We start from the raw sequence: 20,795 nt of genomic DNA on the forward strand, positions 1-20,795 counted from the left end.
CCATTGACTGATGGCTAAACATCCAGTGAGGTATGGCCTTGCAGGTACAGAGGGGGCAAGAGAGCGAGACATCAGTATGTAGGCAGAAGGAGATTGAGAGATGCAGAGATAAGGAGACAGAGAATTATTAATGGCAGCTCCGGGTTCATAACCGAGAAGCATCAAGACAGACTGATAATCACGTTAGCTGGGGAGTTGGGGTTTAAAAGGAGGAAGGTGGGGATGGAATAATCCTCTACTGAAGAACGAGGAAACCCTACCTAGTGTCCAAATCTGCTGGGCTTCTGGGCTACTGTGTCCCATCCACCCTCTACCAGGCACAATCACGTCCACCCGTGAGAAGCAAACCTTTGCTCCTCCAGCCCTGGTGACACTGGCATGTCACAGAAACGCCCGCGTGTTTCACCGCAAAAACACGCAGCCACATTCTGTGTGGGAAGACAGCATTGGTGGTGGTCCTGTTTCGACATTCCATGGTTTATCCAAATTGCTGACCCTTCTAAATCTTTCAAAGGACACGAAAACTAGTAATCAAGAATCCTGATAGGCTTTTTATTTTTTATTTTTTTAATTTATTTTTTTTAACGTTTATTTTTGAGACAGAGAGAGACAGAGCATGAACAGGGGAGGAGCAGAGAGAGAGGGAGACACAGAATCTGAAACAGGCTCCAGGCTCTGAGCTGTCAGCACAGAGCCTGACGCGGGGCTCGATCAGATCATGACCTGAGCCGAAGTCGAATGCTTAACGGACCAAGCCACCCAGGCGCCCCATGATAGGCTTTTTAAAAAAGGGATTTAATTAGAAACATCCATCAAAAGCCATGTGGATAAAAATGAGAAAAAAAAAAGGCGTGAGATCTGTTTTGCATTATAAACTTTGAAGCTTTCTATTCAAACCAATTTTCTTTAAGTAAAAACTTAATGGCGTCACCAAAGCCATGTTGATACAGAGATTCCATTTTCCTCTTGCTTGGTGGGAAAAGGGCTTGGTTCAGCCTCACCAAGTTAGCCACAGACAGCTAGAACAGAAAGACAAATTGAAGCTATGAGACATTGCAGTACAGGGACATGTAACCTGAGATTTCTTATCACAGGTACAATTAGGGGCTTAAAAAGTCTGTAGGAGAAAAATCCAACTTGAAAGGTTAACTTCACCCACAGGCTAGATGAGGGTCTCTCGGTCTTGATGCTAGTGACGTGTGGGGACACATACTTGTGCGTTGTGGGGGCTGTCTGCGCATCACAGGATGTTGGGCACCAGTCCTGACCTCTACCCCCTGGATGCCAGGAGTGCCTAGCAGATGTGAGAAGCAAACGTGTCCAGGCAGGCATCGCCACTGTCTCCTAAGTGTAATATCACCTCGGGGTGAGAACGATTAGACGAGGTTAAGGAAGTCAATATGTAAGTTCTTCAGTCGAGTTTTCCTCCAATACTTTGCGACACTTAATTATCACCATGTTTTTAAACCAATAAACGATCTAACTTAAACTTGCCCTGAAATTCTCCCACTAGTTTACTGACCTGAAGAAGTGAAGAGAGAAGAACTTTTCACAAACGGACAGTAAATGGTGACAGGTCTGCATACTCACATCCGTATGCATAACATGTATTGGAAACTAGTAAAAAACCATATTACTGAGAACATGCACTTTGTACGTAACATTATCAACGAGCTTCCAACATTTTGGAAGCGTGTGGAAGTTCTTAGGCAGGTGACTTCAAATATCACTGAACACATCACTCACCATCATGTCCTGTTTGGCGATATTAACGTACACATTCAACTGCCCTTTGTCCTGCGGGGAGATGTCCAGTCGTCCACTGAAGGGTGAGATGGTCACCGTCCGGCCGACAGGGAGGATGGGAAGGCTGTTGGTGAGGCCTCCATCCACCCACTTCTGTGGAAAGAAACAGCCCGTGTCAGCACACGTCCATGAGACACGTCCCACGTAGAGCAGATAAACACAGATTTTTTCAACAGGACTCCTTCCTTGTAATATCATCAAAGCCTCTCCTATGCTCTTAAATTGCTGTTTATGGGGACTAATCCGATGGGTGATTTTTTAAATCTTTCTACACAGATCATTTACCCATAGAATGAGAAGCTGACAGAAATCAGGAAACCTCTCCAATTGTTTAAAAACGTTCAGAAGAGGGACACCTGAATGGCTCAGTCAGTTAAAGATCTGGTTCGTGGTTTCAGCTCTGGTCATGATCTCACGGTTCGTGAGTTCAAGCCCCATATCAGGCTCTGCACTGACAGTGCGGAGCCTGCTTGGGATTCTCTGTCCCTGTCTCTCTGCCCCTCCCCTGCTCCCTCTGTCTCTCTCTCAAAAATAAATAAATTAAAAGTTAAAAAAAAATTAAAGCTTTCAGATTATTTTTTTTTAAATGTTTACTTTTGAGAGAGACACAGAGTGCAAGATGGGGAGGGTCAGAGAGAGAGGGAGACACCTAACCGACTGAGCCACCCAGGTGCCCCTAGTAGATTATTTTAAATATGACATACCTAAATTTTTATGATGCCGGTGGATGCATGAGAAGACATGTAATAAGACTGGGGCTCACTATTTAATCAGAGTGGAAAGCCAAGTTTACAGGTGATCCTGAATAACCAACCAGCAAATGGGACGTTCCATTTTTGTTATAAGAACTAGACATTGGCATTTCCTGTAGCAAACTTAAAAATAACCAGAACAACCAGAAATCCTTCTATTTCCAAAGTGGCACCTTGAGTTTAAGATGTGAGGTTTTATTTATTTATTTTTTCAGTTTGTTTGTTTATATATTTATTTTGAGAGAGAGACAGCGAGCATGAGCAGGGGACGGACAAAGAGAGAGAGAGAGAGAGAGAGAGAGAGAGAGAGAGAATCCCAAGCAGGCCTCGCAGAGTCAGCACAGAGCCCAACGTGTGGCTAGAACTCACAAAACGTGAGATCACGCCCTGAGCTGAAATCAGGAGTCGGACGCTTCACCGAAGGAGCCACCCAGGCGTCCCAAGACATGTGGTTTTAAAGCCAGAAAGAATGAGAAGCACCACGTTAAAAACAAACAAACAAACAAACAAACAAAAAAACAGACATTACTCATAAGAGGTTTCTTTGTTTTCTTTCAGACCCGTGCCTAATGGAGAGGGATGGACAGAGCAGGTAAGAGAAGCTTTAGAGGCTTCCGCACAACCGTGTGGTGAAAGAGACAGAGAACGAGCAGGGGAGGGGCAGAGAGAGAGGGAGACACAGAATCCGAAGCAGGCTCCAGGCTCCGAGCTGTGAGCACAGAGCCCGACACGGGGCTCGAACTCACGGACTGTGAGATCATGACCTGAACCGAAGTCAGGTGCTCAACGAGCTGAGCCACGCAGGTGCCTCATTATACTGTCCATTTCAGAGCCACAGAGTGTCAGGCCACCGTTGTTCCAACGTGAGGACATAATCTGCTGTAACAATAAATAAACGTGTGTGTGTGTGCACACACACACAGCTGAAGTGCAAAATCTCCAAGTTATATCTGTGATTGGAAATAGCTTTCAGTTGATAGGCGCAAAAAAAAAAAAAAAAAAAAAAGTCTGGTAATGGTTGACAAGCCCCCAGAGAAGAATCCTCACCGCAGAATTCTGCAGGCTGAGTTTCCCCTGAACATTGAGAATGTCACGTAGGGAAACCATATCTGTGCTGCTCAGCGTAGAGGCACAGGAGGGAGGGAGAAAGGGTTAGTAGACAACGTCCTGAACTTGGTAAAAACACACACTCATTTTGTTCTAAGGTGTCTTTTTTTTAAATGTTTTTTACTTGTTTTTATTGCTAAAGCTGGTGACTGATCAGCACTGCACTGTTTGCAATGGCTTTGGCCAGCAGCAGCTGCCCCAAAGGGCATACAAGTAAGTGACAAGTGGACCCTGTGTTGAAAAGTGGAGGGGACTGCATTTTGCTGTTGCAGAAAACAGAAGCAGATCAAGATGAAAAGAAAACCGATCTGCACGATTTGCATATCATTATTTTTAAAAGAATGTCACATGCCTTACCATGTAATTACATTATATAGACACACATTCATATGTGGTTGTCTGTGTTTAACTCCCATACTCATATGTGTTTGTGTGTATTGTGTGCGTATATATATGCTTATATAAACAGGTTTTTTTTTTAATGTTTATTTTTGAGACAGGGAGAGAGAGAGAGCGTGTGTGCAGGAGTGGGGCGGGGACAGAAAGAGAGGGAGACAGAGGATGTGAAGCCGGCTCTGTGCTCACAGCAGTGAGCCCGATGTGGGGCTCGAACTTATAAACCATGAGATCAGGGCCTGAACTGAAGTTGGAGGCTTAAGTGGCTGAGCCACGCAGGAAGAATTTTTAAAAGGGAGATTTGCAGTGAGAAGGCCCCAAAATATGCAGTTCTCTGCCTTACTGTCTCAGAGCTTGCTTTTGTTTCGTCTTATTTTTCTTTTTTTGCTTTGGGCATGGATACCAATTTCTATAATATGTTAACAACTACAGGAAAAAAAAAAACACCTCCCCAAATTATCTTTCATAGTCTCAATAGGATATTTGACCAATGATGTAGAACTGTGCTTAGTTTTCATCAAGGGATATCGATACTATGTACCTTGTGTCATGGGACTTGAGAGCTCATGTGACTTCACTCAATTTAAGGAAAAGAGGGCAATTTGGCTCATCCCACTGCCAAGTGTTCTAATGTATCACAGGGTTAATGAGTGCTGTTTCCGGGAACTGAAAAGTCTTTGTCCAAATTTGCTTCACTCTTGTTAGCTTATTCTGATTGCATACAGGACTATAGGAAACGTACAGCTTATCTAATATCTTGACTGAATGTGCAGCAGACCAGCACCTCTCTCACCGTGACCCTGCCAGCTCGGGCACTCTGGACGCAGCACCTCTGGCTGCTGATGTGTGCTCTAGGGAATGGATCTAGACCATTCCCCCAAAAACGCTTGCTTGCTTTCTTTTGTCTTTCTTTCTTTCTTCTTTCTCTTTCTTTCTTTTCTTTTTCTTTCTTTCTTTCTTCTTTCTTTCTCTTCCTTCCTTCTTTTTCTTTCTTCCTTTCTTTCTTTCTTTTTGTTTCTTTCTTTCTTCTTTCTTTTCATTCTTTCTCTTTCTTTTTTTAATATATGAAATTTATTGTCGAATTGGTTTCCACCCAACACCTAGTGCTCATCCCAAAAGATCCCCTCCTCAATACCCATCACCCACAGTCCCCTCCCCCACCCCCCATCAGCCCCCCGTTTGTTCTGTTTTTAAGAGTCTCTTATGCTTTGGCTCTCTCCCACTCTAACCTCTTTTTTTTTTTTTTCCTTCCCCTCCCCCATGGGTTTCTGTTAAGTTTCTCAGGATCCACCTAAGAGTGAAACCATATGGTATCTGTCTTTCTCTGTATGACTTATTTCACTTAGCATCACACTCTCCAGTTCCATCCACTTGCTACAGAGGGCCATATTTCATTCTTTCTCATTGCCACGTAGTACTCCATTGTGTATATAAATCACAATTTCTTTATCCATTCATCAGCTGATGGGCATTTAGGCTCTTTCCATAATTTGGCGATTGTTGAGAGTGCTGCTATAAACATTGGGGTACAAGTGCCCCTATGCATCAGCCCTCCTGTATCCCTTGGGTAAATTCCTAGTAGTGCTATTGCTGGGTCATAGGGTAGGTCTATTTTTAATTTTCTGAGGAACCTCCACACTGTTTTCCAGAGCAAAACCGCACATTCTTTCAGGCACACTGATTCCAGCCAAATCGCTAGTAACTAAGAGCAGTCAACATTCCTCGGCCCCAAATTAAAAGTGGAAATGTTTTGTATCCAGTGTGGGCTAGTTGAAACGCCTGCATCGTAAGTACTGCTGTCCATGAATTCTTTGGCTCTTTGCTACCGATTCCTGCAAGCGTTCCGTGCTGCCCACCTCGCGGCCAGCATTCTGTAAGGTGCAGACGACTGCCGTGGGCTTCTATGATTCCAGAATCTTTCACAGAAAAAACAAAAAATAATAAAACAAACAAAAAAAGACCCCTGTGCTGTTCTTGCCATGACGGTTTGGTATCACTTACAAAGGGACTTTGGTGACGGTCACCATCATCCATGTGTCGGGTGTTGTCAAAGTTTGGGGTACACGCTGAGGTGCCCTGGGAACCTAGGAAGGACACGCCCGGGGTTTAGGAATTTGAGCACTTCTTGTGAAGTAACTAAAGGGGAAAAACGTAAGCAGGTGATGTCCACAGCGTGTGCCTGGATGCGTGGTGGGCACTGTGGTACGTCCATCCGGGACAGAGTCTCCAGGCACGGCTGAATCGTCTTCAGGTGTATCTTGCTGGAAAAGCAGGTGAGTACAGGGGTGCCTCTGTCGGTTCGGCAGCCCACTCTTGATGTTGGCTCAGGTCATGATCTCACAGTTGGTGAGTTCAGTCCCTGCTCGTCAGCATGGAGCCTGTTTGGGATTCTTTCTGTCCCTGTCTCTCTGACCCTCCCCTGCGCTCTCTCCCTCTCTCTCTCTCTCTCTCTCTCTCTCTCTCAAAATAAATTTTAAAAAAGCAAGTGAATACAAACCACTTTGTCAGAACAAGCAATGAAACGCTGATGTCTATAATTATTTTAAGTACCAGAGCGCAGGGCTTAATGGTTGATAGAACGTCTCCCCTATGGCTTAGTTTAAATGCTGTTGCATAGGAAGGTCATGCTGGTGTAATCAGATTCCCCACTTTACAGAAGCAGAAACTGAGGCTTGCAGGGTCACTCACTCTAAGTTATAGGCTGGCAAACTGCGGCTGCTTTTGCAAATAAAGTTTTATTGGCAGACAGCCATGCCCTTCCGCGGAGACACTGCTGTGCTGCTTTTCCACTAAAACAGCAAAGCTGAGTAGCTGGTCAACAGACACTGCACGCCCCACACGCCAGGGCGCTCACTAAACGCTTTACAGAATGTGTTTCCCAGGCACTGCCGCGGGGTACGCGGGCAGAAGGGGTGCAGCTGGCCTTCTCACCTCCCTTCTTCCTTCACACACGCCGTAAAGCGGCCGTGTCTGAGGGAGGCAGGGAGGGTCAGAGTTGTTTTCTGCAGGGGCGCCTGGGGGGCTCAGTTGGCTGAGTGTGCGACTTCCGCTCAGGTCATGATCTCAGCACTGGGGGGTTCGAGCCCCACCCCAGACTCTCTGCTGTCAGCACGGAGGCTGCTTCCATTCCTTTCTCCCTCTCTCTCTGCTCTTCCCCAGTTCGTGCTTTCTCTCTGTCTCAAAAAATAAATAAAAACATCAAAAAAAATTTAAAAAAAGAATTGACTTCTGCAGGGTACAGGAGGTGGGGACGGAGGAAGGAATTATGGCACACATGCCTTATTTTCTTTTATGATATAGAGGACAGATAGTGATGTCCCACAGAACATTCTTGGGTTTTGTGGGGTTTTTTTAATGTATTATTTTACTTATTTGAGAGAGAGAGAGGCATGGCAGATAAAGAATCTGAATCAGGCTCCAGGGTCTGAGCTGTCAGCACAGAGCCCGATGCGGGGCTTAAACGGACAAACCATGAGATCATGACCTGAGCTGAAGCCGGATGCTTAACCAACTAAGCCAGCCAGGTGCCCCTGAACACTTTTGGTTCCTGATTCTCAAAATAGAGGGGAGGGAGAGACAGAAAGACAAGGAAATACCTACTCCCCAAAACGTAGGTCAGACCCTCCCATGAGAGATAAAGAAATGCAGGAGGGGTGAAGAGATCTATGATCTTTTCTTAATCACAGGGAGACAACTTAAAACAAAAAATTTAAGAAGAGGTTAAAAACCCTAAAGTACTTCTACTAAAGATTACTGGTACATTGTTGTCTTAACTTTTGAATTTCTGATTTTTGATTCAAAAATGATGACTTTAGATACTTAATTTTCAGAAAATGCTAGAGCTGTTTAGCTAGTGACAGTATAAATGTTACCTCAAAAATATTCCCTGGAACACTAACATGTTTTTTCAAACCGACAGTGCAAAAACTTTTAGGATGTTGCTGAAAACTAAGACCTTCTCCGTCGGAATAACTGACTTGATATCCAGATTCCCGTCAAGCCTAATCTGGCCGGTCGCCAGGCCAGTTACCACTTGCTGTTGACTATGTTGGTGACTGCACCACCTATCTGTGTGAAACGTCTAAGTCACGAAGAAATAGACGTGGGAGAATTATGGTAATAGTTATATACAAATACGTAGTAACAGTATTCCACGACGGTCTTTCCCACAAATATGTCCGTAATGAAAGAATTAATAATCCATATCCCATACAAAATGCTCAGTAGAGTAGAATAATTCAATGTTAAATTTTCTCTAGATAATACATAGTGAAAATATTGCCTGAATTCTAATTCAGACAAGAAAAAAGAAAAAAAAAAAACACCCTACAGCTTGTCTTGTGATGTGCATACCATCAGTCCTAGAGATGATCTTCTTCTGTTATTATGACCTATTAGTCTTCATAGCGATTAATGGCAATTAGACCATTGCCAATGCTAACGCTATCACTTAAAAAACCAAACAACACAACTTGTTAGTTAAGACCTCCTCTTGAAAATGCTCATGCTTGTTCCAAATTGATGTCAAGAATTGTGAAAACGTGGCGTTTTCTGAGGATGCACATTCAGAGGCCATATATGCTGACAGAAGATTCATGAGTAAGAAATACAAGTCTGACCTTCAATATGTTTCTGTTCTTCATTCATTTATTCAGCGGCTAATGACTATCTACCATAAACAGGGTACTAAAAATGGTCTTAGAAGAGGAAGCAGGAAACCTACAAGAACTTTAAAAAAGTTAGGGAAGGGGCTCCTGGGTGGCTCATCCAGTTAAGAGTCCGACTTTAGCTCAGGTCATGATCTCATGGTTTGTGAGTTCAAACCCTGCATTAGGCTCTGTGCTGACGGCATGGAGCCCGCTTGGGATTCTCTCCCTCTCTTTCTCTCTAAATAAATAAACAAACAAACAAACAAACAAACAACTTTTAAAAAAATTAGGGAAGGGGCTCCTGGGTGGCTCATTCTGTTAACAGTCTGACTTTGGCTCAGGTCATGATCTCATGGTTTGTGAGTTCAAACCCTACATTAGGCTCTGTGCTGACAGTGTGGAGCCTGCTTGTGATTCTCTCCCTCTCTTTCTCTCTAAATAAACAAATAACTTTTTAAAAAAATTAGGGAAGGGGAGCCTGGGTGGCTCAGTCGGTTAAGTGTCCGACTTGGGCTCAGGTCACGATCTCAAGGTTCGTGAGCTTGAACCCCCGCGTCGGGCTCTGTGCCCATAGCTCAGAGCCTGGAGTCTGCTTCGGATTCTGTGTCTCCCTCTCTCTCTGTCTCTCCTCCTCTCATGCTCTCTTTCTCTGTGCCGAAAAAAAAATAAACATTAAAAAAATAAAAAAAATTAGGAAAAGGAAATAGACATCAGACTACGTCAAATAACTACTAGACAGGTTAGGAAGGAATTATACTGTCTATTAAGTTAATCTGCCTTACGAAAGTATGAAACTTATTTTTTTTTTTAATTTTTTTAAGGCTTATTTTTGAGAGAGAGAGAGAGCGAGAACGCACAAGTGGGCCACACGGTATATTCACCAGGCCACACCACCACAGGGCACTGCTCTGTCCCCTGCTGCTGCTGTCACCTCAGTCACTTCAGAAAAACAACCAAATCCCGCCAACCAATCAAGACCTGACTTCCACAAAAACACTAAAACCTAGAACAGGAGACGTGTTTTCAGCATGATGGAATTTTTTCTGTAATTCAAGTCATAGGAAAAGCTCACACCCACTGGCAAATGCTGCATTTAAATCAAAGTTTGTGTTTGGCTGAAAATGGAAAGATTCCAGCAAGCAAGCTGGCCTACAAATCCTACAGAAACTGTGGGAGGCTCTCAGGCTGAAAGAGCATCTGTGATGAGCACGGAAGGAGGCCAGAATGTTGGTAAGTGTGTGCCTACGTGCACAAGGTCTCCGAGGTTTCTGTCGCTCACCGTGTGCTCAGGACTCCCTCTTTGTGGACAGCAGTAAAGCACAACGGAAACCTGATGCTTTCAGGAGACCTTAAAATTAAGTAAGTGTCACATGTCTACTTTGCAGAGACACGGGTAATGGGCAACAAACTAGACAGACTGGGGCAGGAGACACGGCAGAGACACAAACGTTGGAGATCATCCTGGGAAAGGTGCCCACTCACTAGCTAGGTGGCCTCTGTGAAGTCAAATGCACATCTCTGAACCTCCCTTTCTCCTCGTCTGCAAAATACAGCGCAGTCATCCCGTGACAGGTGAGGGGGTTCTGTTGCAGCCAATAGAAAACGATAACAGCATGAGTTGTACTGCTTTTTCCACTACAAGGAAAATGGAGAGTGGACTGGTAAGGGTGGCCTCCCCAAGTCGTTCAGGGCACGTCTTTCCAGCTCACTCTGCGGCCATCTCCATGGTGGGATTGGTGACCTCATGATGCAGAACGGCTGCTGCAGTTCCAGTCATCACAGCTAGGTTCTGGGCAGCAGGAAGTAAAGAAAGGTATACAAGCTCCCTTCCTATAAGTCTCACAGTAATCCAGCTTATAGCTCACCAGCCAGCACTTAAATGGGAGCCTCACCTAGCTACAATGGAAGTCTGGAAATGTCCAGCCAACCACTCTGATTCTGTCATAAGGAAGGAGAGGAAAGTTCACGGTGGAAGAAAGCTAGAAGCCTCTATCACCTGCACGTCATTCATAATACGTTTACTAGTATTTGTACAGGAAACTGTTTAGCATAGCGTTAGAGCATCCTTGGCTTCTGGGGCTCAGCTCTATTGTAACTTTTTTTTTTTTTTAATTTATTTTATTTTGGGAGAGAGAGACAGAGAGAGATAGAGAGGGAAAATGCCGAGCAGGCCCTGCACAGTCAGCACAGAGCCTGATGCAGGGCTCAAACTCACGAAGTGTGAGATCGTGAGCTGAGCCGAAACCAAGAGTCCGGCACTTAACTGCCTGAGCCACCAGGCGCCCCAGCTCTTGTAACCTTGCTTCCACCCTCCCTTTCTGAAATTCCCACCTCCTTTCTAGCACATTCTACATCTACATCCTCCCTGCTCAATTGCTACCTCTTAATTATTGATCACATTGGCAATTCTGGGGACTCTTGACTCCCCAACCCCCCTTTCATAACATGTCATCTCTAAGACACCTTAGAGTTTTTTTGCCCATTTCTATCATTATTGTATATTCTATGTTTAGCCACTTCTATCATTATTATATATTCCACAATCATACTTTGAAGTAAAATCATTACATTTCAGATCATTATAAAGTTAGTTTATAAGATAACATTGATTTTGGTACCACCTTAATAAAAATTTATAGCTAAAAATAAATATTAACTTTTACTCCTATCATATAATAGGAGGGAAAATGCTATTGAACTTAAAGTAATTACAATAAAGTACAGTACCTCTCAAAGTTTTAGATGGCAACATAGCTCACACTCCTTGGGAACTAAATACCTGTTAGGTCTGAGAGAAAGTACCAACAGTAAGGGAAAAAAAACAAACCCAACCCTGCTTTCCATGAACTGATGTTTAAATTTTTTTTTTTTTGCTTTTAAAAAAAAAAAAAAAAAAGATCAGTGTATATTTAGTTTCTAAACAGTCACAAAAAGGGTTTTAGCATTCTGTTTGGACTGTATGCCTATGGCTAATAAACAGAGCTGAACTGAACTGTCCCTCTTAGGCTCTGCAACTTTGCATCTACACGGCTTTTCCGGTTACTTAACATCTCTGTGCCTCTCTCTCCCCGTGTGTCCCTTTAGACAACAGTCCTGGGGCAGACCAATTTGGGCCCAGAAGTGTACAGGAAGCACGGCAAAGGCCTGGAAAGACCAAGAATGCTCAAAGCAAGAAAATCAGGAGGGCTTGCGAGATCACAAAAATCGATGCCTTTGTTGTGAGATCACCAATTCCTTGAGTAGAGGTACTGTGCACAGGGCCCTCGAAGTCCCTGAGTGAGTGAATGAATGAATGACAGATATTAAACATTTTTCATGTACTCAGGAGTAAGTGCATATGATGTATATATATACTAAATAAAACAAATGGCATTTATTCATCTGTGAATATGTGCCTGATCTTGGCTATGTGTTAGATACTATATTGCATTATACAATATTTATCTCTAGTATGTGTTAAATAGATGCTGTATTTGATTATAAATACATATCTCTGGTATATGTTAAATAGTGTATTTGATTATAAAATGCATATTTCTGGTATGTGTTAAATAGATATTCTATTTGATTATAAATATATATCTAGTATATTTTAAATAGATGCTTATATTTGATTGTAAATATGTATCTCTGGTATGTGTTAACTAGATACTGTATTGGATGATAAAATGCATTGCTCTGGTATGGGTTAAATAGATACTATATTTGATTACAAATACATATCTCTGGTGTGTGCTAAGTAGATACTGTATTTGATTACAAAATGCCTAACTCTGGTATGTGTGAAATAGATACTGTCTTTGATTTTAAAATGCCTATCTCTGGTATGTGCTAAGTAGATAATTTATTTGATAAAATGTGTAACTGTGGTATGTTTGAAATAGATACTGTCTTTGATTTTAAAATGCCTATCTCTGGTGTGTGCTAAGTAGTTAGTGTATTTGCTTATAAATACGGCTCTCTGGCATGTGTTAGAGAGACAGTGTATCTGTTCTACAGGGTGTGCCTGTATGCAGGAGCCAGAGAGGGTGGGTAGGTAGGATAATGAACCTTTACTGCAGCGGCTGCAGAAGGCAGAGAGGAGCTGGCCCACAGCCCCGCCTGAGAGCAGATGGCAGGTATTAGCTCACCTTTCCCTCCCTCCCTCTCTCTCTCCCTCCCTCCTGCCTGGAGTGCAGGGGCGGGGGGGGGGGGGGGGCTGGGGCGGGGTTGCGAGGGGGGGTGGGGGGGAGGGGGAAGGAGGGGGGGGGGGGGGGGGGGGGGGTGGTCACATGCAGAGCCCTGAGGCTTTTCCCAGCTGGCAGCTCAGCTGTGCCTGAAGGGGCTGTTTACTGTTTTAAAAATTCTTTTAGTCTTTTTTTTTTTCTTTTAACAAAAGGGATAACATTTATAACCAGATGGAAAAAGGGGCATCCCCATCATTCTGAGTGTCAAGATCTTGCTGCCATGCCTCCCGTACTTGATTTCTTTTCTGTTAAAAACAAAATTATTTACAAAAAAAAAAAAAAATCATATAAACTGATTTGGAATCACCAGCATAATGATAAAATTGGATCCTTGAAAGGAAACGTATTAATCCAGGGAATCCTGATGATTCATCAGTGATAAGAAGGTTACCTGCCCGTTGTACTCCACTGGTTTCACGCCCGCGTAAATGGGCAGGAAGCTGCTAGCCAGGAGAACCTGGAGGAGGAAACAGAGAAACAGCCCGCAAGTGTAAGCGTTCACACACAAAACACACTTGATGTATTAGTAAAACATGTTACGTTTTTCCAAAAATAACAATGTTCACTGTAAAAGATTAAGTTCTATAGATTTCTTTTTTTTTAATTTTTTTTTAACGTTTGTTTATTTTTGAGACAGAGAGAGACAGAGCATGAACGGGGGAGGGTCAGAGAGAGAGGGAGACACAGAATCTGAAACAGGCCCCGGGCTCTGAGCTGTCAGCACAGAGCCCGACGCGGGGCTCGAACTCACGGACCGTGAGATCATGACCTGAGCCAAAGTTGGACGCTTAACCGACTGAGCCACCCAGGCGCCCCAGTTCTATACATTTCAACTGCACACCAGACACAGTTAAGGAGAAGGTAACACTTCTACTGTCTGAAAAGACCCTGAACACAGAGGCGAGATTTCATGTTCTGTGACTCAACTGACTTCACCTGAGTAAAATCGCTATTTTAATTGTAGACGACCAGGTCATTAGAAAATTTCACTTCCAGGGAAGTCTACATTCGTGAGCACGTACAGGCTGCAAATAAATTATTCACGATGCTCTGTCATATGCCATAAAAATCATTTCTCAGGTTGCACTGTGGAGGGCGCCTCGCTGGCTCAGTCTGTAGAGTGTGTGGCTCGATCTTCGGGTCTTGAGTTCAAGCCCCATGTTGGGGGGTAGACTTTACTTGAAAAAAATAAAAATAAGGTTGCACTCTTATTTTTCAGAAGAGCAAACCCTCTGGTTATTAGAGAGGAGACCAGCCTGCAGCTTGGGAGGATTCTAATTTGTCCCCACGATGTTGCTCATGGGAGCGACACATTTCATGTGCTAGCAACATCGTCTGCATATATAATGCGACGGCAGCAGCTTGGGACAGCAGGTACGCGTTATCTTCTATTGAAAAAGGCGAAAAAGGTCGCCATTTAGAATATTAGCATTTCTTCCAACAGAACTTGGGCATTGGGAGCTTTTCTGACATTTACATGTTTCTTTTCTTTTTTCTCGTGCAGTCTCCAAATCGCTACTGTTCTGTTTGGAAAGACACAGCAGTAGATACTGAATATTTAAGCTAGAATCTTTCAACTAGTAACTGTTTCTTGTCAAGGATTTCATGAGATTTGGCAGGGGTGGGGTGGGCGTATATTATTCAGAAATGGATTACGGCCCCACAACTGATTTGCAAATCGCCTATTTAGAATTATTTAGAACTCACAGAGCATTTTTCCCCAGGGAAACAATAGCGTAGGTATGTTTTCTGAGGTCAGCTCTCCAAGGCCAATATGTATATTCTGAACTGTGAGTAACGATAGATCCAGTCACCAGCAACTGCACTTTCTGTAGGAGGCGTCCTCTGTGGGGTGTAACCTGGCTGGACCACTTTTATTTCTGTGTCGTGGAAGTTGGCACTGGCTTCTCTGTGCAGTGGTCCCAACTCTTAACAAGGCTCGTGGCTCCTCACTGCTGAAAAGTGCTGAAGGGACAGGGTCTGTGCCTCCTGCATGGTCGATCAGGCCTTCTCAGACCCCACAAATGCCTGTTTCACCTCCCCATCTCCACGGCAGGAATGCAGATGAGCACCCTTGGTGGGGTTCAGTGGGACAAACAAGGATTCGCCCATGTTGTTGGGGACGTGTCGAGCACAAGGGCTGAGGTTCTAACAGTCCTCATGGCAACGGGCTCCTGACAGGTGGCCCGGAAACATCTGGGGCATCAGGTGTGAGTGGTAGAACAGCACAAACCAAGACTCGGCAGGAAAGAAGGAAAGGACTGACACGCATCACATATCCCTCTTGTTCCAGGCTGGTGCCGGGTGCCTGAACCAGCGACGTCATCTGTGTACCCAGTGAAAAATGAAAATACAGGTATTAAGAATCGCAAGATGTCGGGGTGCCTGGGTGGCTCAGTCGGTTAAACATCCAACTATTCATTTCTGCTCAGGTCATGATCTCATGGTTTGTGAGATTGAGGCCCACATTGGGCTCTGTGCTGACAGCATGGAGCTTGCTTAGGATTCTCTCTCTCTCTCTCTCTCTCTCTCTCTCTCTCTCTCCACCTCCCCTGCTTGCATGCACACTCTCAAAATCAATAAATACAGTTAAAAAAAAAAAGAATTGCAAGATGTTGACAACAGATCATCAAACCAAAGTACAATGGCAATCTTGCATGAGATTTGTCAACCAACTACAAACAAGACTGTAGACATGCCTGTCCTTAGCATCCCTCTTCTATTTTTAATGTTTATTTATTTTGAGAGAGAGGGAGAAAGCGAGCAGGGGAGGGGGAAAGAGAGAGGGAGAAAGAGAATCCCAAGCAGGCTCTGTGCTGTCAGCACACAGCCCAACTTAGTGCTTGATCCCATGAACCGTGAGATCATAAGCTGAGCTGAAATCAAGAGTTGCTTAAGTGGCTGAGCTGCCCAGGTGCTCCCGCGTTCCTCCTGAAATGTGTGGCTTGATAGAATGGTGAGCTGTGACGCTAGGCAAACCTGTTATACAAAGAGGAAAGCAGGAGTGAATATCATCTCGGGTGATTTGTGGGGCATTACTTCTTCATAAGCCAGTGGGGGATGACAGGACAGAGCCAACCTTCTCGGCCCCACGACATCAGCACTTGGGTGTTTTCCAGAGAAAGGCTGTGCACAGTTTCCATTGTCACTGCATTCACCCTAAATGAATTTGGCTCTATCATCAATTGGCTACTCTTTAAAAAAAAAAAAAAAACAATTACAGGCCCTAGGTATGTTTTGTAGACACGCTGTGGCTATTTAATGAAGTAATTTGGCAAAAAGCAACATCGTGCTGTAGCAATCACTGGAACGCTCTGGGGATAGCAGACATATTGTGAAATTACAGTACTTAAGGGTCTTTAAAGAACCAAAGACACTCTGTAAATATAACGATTTATTTCATTATGCTGCATAAATAATCATATGTGCCCTGCCAAAAAAAAAAAAAAATCACCACCATTAGAATCAGAATGATGTGTTTTTCCTCCCCCCCCCTCCATGTCAGAGTATAATGTAAAGTTCACAAGTTAATGCTTGCAAGTGTTTTCGGTGTTTGGTTGAAAAATGCTATTCAATTACTTTCCTACAGATAAGAAGAGTACGAATCTTCCTAAATGATATGAGGACTGCAGTGAACTAGAAAATACCTGTCAGTCCTCCAAATCAATGTATTTATTCTGACATAACTCACTTTCCCTGTACGTGGGCTGCTGATTTGCATATCAGACCAAGTTCAGTGGGAAAATTAGCTTCCACAGTAGAGAACTAAGTGTTCTGTCTTATTCGTGGTCTGTTTGCCGCCATTTTATTGCAAGCAAATGGAACGTTCGAAGGAAAGAGGCGAAGACTCACACTCTGAGGCCACGTAATAGGACACACAGTAGGTCTAAACATGTCCATACAGCGTGTCTTACCTCGTTGTTTTCCCAGTGAAATTTTTCTCACCAATAAAGCTCCACACATATAGAGTAGAGGTTCTCAGTGAAGGGAAGAGTGTCTTTGTTTCCTGGGGACATTTAGCGATGTCTGGAGACAGTTTTATTTGTCACAATTGTGTGTGTGTGTGTGGTGGGGGGATGGTTACTACTGGCATCTAGTGGGTAGAGTCAAGGGATGCTTCTACACACCTATTAATGCACAGGCCAGCCCCCACCACAGACAAGTATCAGACCCCAAATGTCAATAGCATTGTGGCTGACACACGGATGTAACATCTGGGTCTTGCCATTCATGGCCCATCACAGGACTCAGTACTTTAAACAGTGCACAGAGGTTAGAACGTTGATTTGCGTTTTTGTCTCATTCTTACTAAATATACAATGATAAAAATAAAAGCTAGTGACATCCTCTAGCAATGCACAAAACATCGCCAAGTGCATATTCAATGCACGCTCTGACTAGCTCTTTTCATTTTACATGTTATAGAAAAGGGGTGTTTAGAAAATTGTGTGGCCTGGCTTCCTTCGAGAATGAATTCCCAACAAGTTTCATTTATGCCTAAAGTTTGCTGTGGAGTTTAATGAAGAGCTGGCTATTTATTCAGAACCTGCTGGTGTAGTTGAAATTCAAAGACACGGTCAAATTTATCTTCCCAGGCTTCCCAGGATAATGAACAATCTTACATCAGGCCTTCGTTCACCTTCACTAGGCGAAATGTGCAAAGATCTTGCTGTAAGAGCATTCTCGCTAAGCGTGCGGCAACACGGGACTTCAGCACGATGGAGAGAGAGAGGGTGGTTCTTCCCAAGCGGGGCACGGTTCTGCACGAAAGCCTTCCTGGGACTATCGATCCAGGAGCATTCACTTGGGTCAAATGACCAGCTCAGACTACCTGTGTCCACCGGTTTTACAACGTGAAGAATTCAGCACTTGGTCCTAATGCACACAAGCGGCCACCACCAGCACGCCATGGCACAGTTAACTTCACAATCATGTCTGCTCAGCTGAGGAAGTGACCTAGGACTTTCTTAGAAACAAAGGATTTACCTCCCTCGTCACACTTTGCTGAAGGCTGATATTAAGATGTGCTTGGATTTCCTGGCTGCATGTTTCCTTGTGAAGAAAGATAGCCCAGAATTCCCGGGATAATGTGTAATGGGACCCGCTAGTAAAGGAATGGCTAAGGACCTATGGCACACGGGACAAGAGCCTGGAGAGCAAGGGCCCCTGAGTTGGTAAGTGCCCCCACACACATGACTGCAGCTGATCTGCATAGCAATTTGTGGGGTAGGTGGGAATGTGCATTCCAACTGACAGAGAAGCTAAGGCACTGAGAAGTCAGTGGTCCCACCCACACTCCACCGAAGACGAGGGCTAGGCTTTCCATCACCAAGGTACCAAATGCCTTTGCAGAAACTGACCTCAACTTGGTGTTGATCTCCTCAACACACCCAGCCCACAGAAATGATCAGTGGAGTTCATCCTCCAAGGATACATTTTTATCTGCCCCCACAATTCATCCCCAAAAAGGGTGTGGCACCCCAAATGGATGTCCCTGGTTCATGAGAACAAGGGAGGTGTTTGGGGGAGGGGGCCCCTCGGGGCTCTGGTTTCACTGTATAAAGGGATCCTCCCTCTGGGGCTCATCTCCTACTTGCCTGGTAGCACAGTTCACAAGTGCCTCCCTGTCTCTGCTCAGTCACTACTAGGGGGAGGGGCATACTCAGCACCAATGAGTTCTGCACAAAATAACACCTGCAGACCACAGGTGTGACTTACAGTGGTATACAAACAATGGGGGAAAACCCCAACACGGAGTGTCTTAGTCAACTCTGGCTGCTGTACAAAATACCATAAATTGGGGGACTTCTAAACAATACACATTTATCACAGTTCTGGGGAGCACAAAGTCCAAGAACAGGGCACCAGCAGGTCTGGGGTCTGGTGAGAGGCCACTTCCTGGTTCATGGACAGCCATCTTCTCACTGTGTCCTCATGTGGCCGAAGGGGCCAGGGTGCTCTTTGGGGTCACTTTATGAGGGCACTGTTCTCATTCATGAGGATTCTGCCCTCATAACCTAATCACCCCCCAAAGGCCCCACCTGCTAATATCATCTCATGGGAGTTAGGTTCAACGTAAATTGTGGTGACAGAAACATTCAAGACCTAGCATTTCACCCCTGCCTCCCCCAAATTCATGTCCTTCCTGCATGCGAAATATATTCATCCCCTCCCCGTGCCCAAAAAAGTTTTAAGTTGCTCTAGCATCCACTCCAAAGTTTAAAGCTCAAAGCTTCACGCAAATAGCATCTAACTCAACTCTGGGTGGGACCTGAAGTACCGTTCATCCTGAGGCAATCTGCTGTCCAGCTGGGAACCTATTAGATCAGTCAGGTTATGCGTTTCCCAAATATGCGGTGAGAAGGCACAGCAGAGAAGGTCCCCTTCCAAAGGGAGAAATAGGAAGGCAAGAAGAAGCATTCAGAGCAAGTCTGAAACCCAAGGGGGGTTTCAGTGCCACTAGACTTGAGGGCTGGAGGGTAGTCCTCTGTGGCTTGATGTTGTGCCTTATGAGCCCATGGGGGCAGGGTCCTGCCCCTGAAGCTTTGTTAGGCAGGGCTTGGGCCCCACCTCTGTGCTGGATCTGTGCCTCAGTCTCCCGCCAGAGGCTCCCTGGGGCTGGAACCCTCTGCCCACTGCGCTCTGTCTGGGATCTCCATGGTGGGCCCTCTCCCATGGCTCTAAGGCAGGGAGGACTGGCCTGTGAGAGGTGAGGGTGCGTCTACACTTGCCCTTATTCTCTGGGCTTCTCATGAGAGGGGCAGGCCTCCTGTGACCTCTCTGAGATGCCTCAGGGGTCATACTTCCATTGTCTTGGGACAATAGTCCTGGCTTCTCTTTATAAGGCTGACAACAGCCTCATCAGATGACTGGTTTAGCCACCTCTTCCAGTTCTGTTCCCAAGAGGCTGTCATTCTTTTCAATAAGGACAGGCTGAGAAAGTCCCAAAGTTTTAAGTTCTACCTTGCCTTTGATAAGCAATTCCATCTTTAAGTCATTTCTCTCTTCTTGCATTTTATATAAGCAGTCAAGAGAAACCAGACCGCTCCTTCAACGCTCTGCTTAGAATGAGGACTCATCAAGTATTCATTTTCATCACTTCCAAGTTCAACCTTCCAGAAAACGCTGGGACGAGAACACAGTTCAGGCAGGTTCTTTGCTCCCTCATAGCAAGGAGGGCCTTGCTCCTACAGCGTTTGAGGACATGTCCTTGTTTCTTTCCGAGACCTCATCAGAATGGCTGTGCCACGCACAGTCCTACCGATTCTGTCTCCAGGCCCTTAGGGATTCATCATGAATATGGCGGCTCTCTCTCCAGCTCTTCTCGTTCTTTTCCGCATCCTCTTCAGGATCACCTCTAAAGGTCCATTCATGGCAACGGGGGCTCTTTCTAGCATGTACCTCTAGTGTCCCCCAGCCTCCGTCTGCTACCCGGTTCCGAAGCTGCTTCCGAATGTGTAGATATGTGTTACGGAAGCGCCCCACTTTCCTGTGTTGGTCCATTTGGGAGCTACAGACCGGGTAGCTTACAGACAACAGACATCGATTTCTCACATTTCTGGTGGCCGGGACGTACAAGATCAAGGTGGAGTCAGTGCCTGCTGAGAGCCTGCTTCTTGCTGTGTTCTCACGAGGCGGGGAGCATGACCTAGCTGTGCAGGCTCTCTTTTATCAGGGCACCGATCCCCCAGGTGGGAGGGTTCTACCTTCATCACCTGTTCACCTCCCAAAGGTCCACCTCCTGGCACTATCACATCAGGGATTCAGCATTCACTGTCTGAACTGGAGTGTGTGTGTGTGGGGGGGCTACAAACGTTCAGACCACAGCACTGAGTTAAATCACTGTGGACATAAGATGC

The 20,795-nt window shown here is 44.9% G+C and overlaps 1 protein-coding gene across 1 annotated transcript in view; it reads right to left on the bottom strand.

The window, feature by feature from the left end:
* Positions 1-589: 589 nt before the first annotated feature.
* PNPLA4 (patatin like phospholipase domain containing 4) overlaps positions 590-20,795 on the bottom strand; it is a 28,969-nt gene continuing 8,763 nt past the window's right edge. The window contains exons 4-6 of the mRNA XM_049643355.1: positions 13,328-13,393; positions 1,747-1,899; positions 590-1,019 (exon numbers count right to left, since the gene is read on the bottom strand). Coding sequence (XP_049499312.1) covers positions 888-1,019; positions 1,747-1,899; positions 13,328-13,393 — 351 coding nt within the window. The 3' untranslated portion in view covers positions 590-887. The remainder of the gene's footprint in view (positions 1,020-1,746; positions 1,900-13,327; positions 13,394-20,795) is intronic.

The sequence above is a fragment of the Panthera uncia genome, chromosome X, assembly GCF_023721935.1.
Source record: "Panthera uncia isolate 11264 chromosome X, Puncia_PCG_1.0, whole genome shotgun sequence".
Classification (NCBI taxonomy): Eukaryota; Metazoa; Chordata; class Mammalia; order Carnivora; family Felidae; genus Panthera; species Panthera uncia.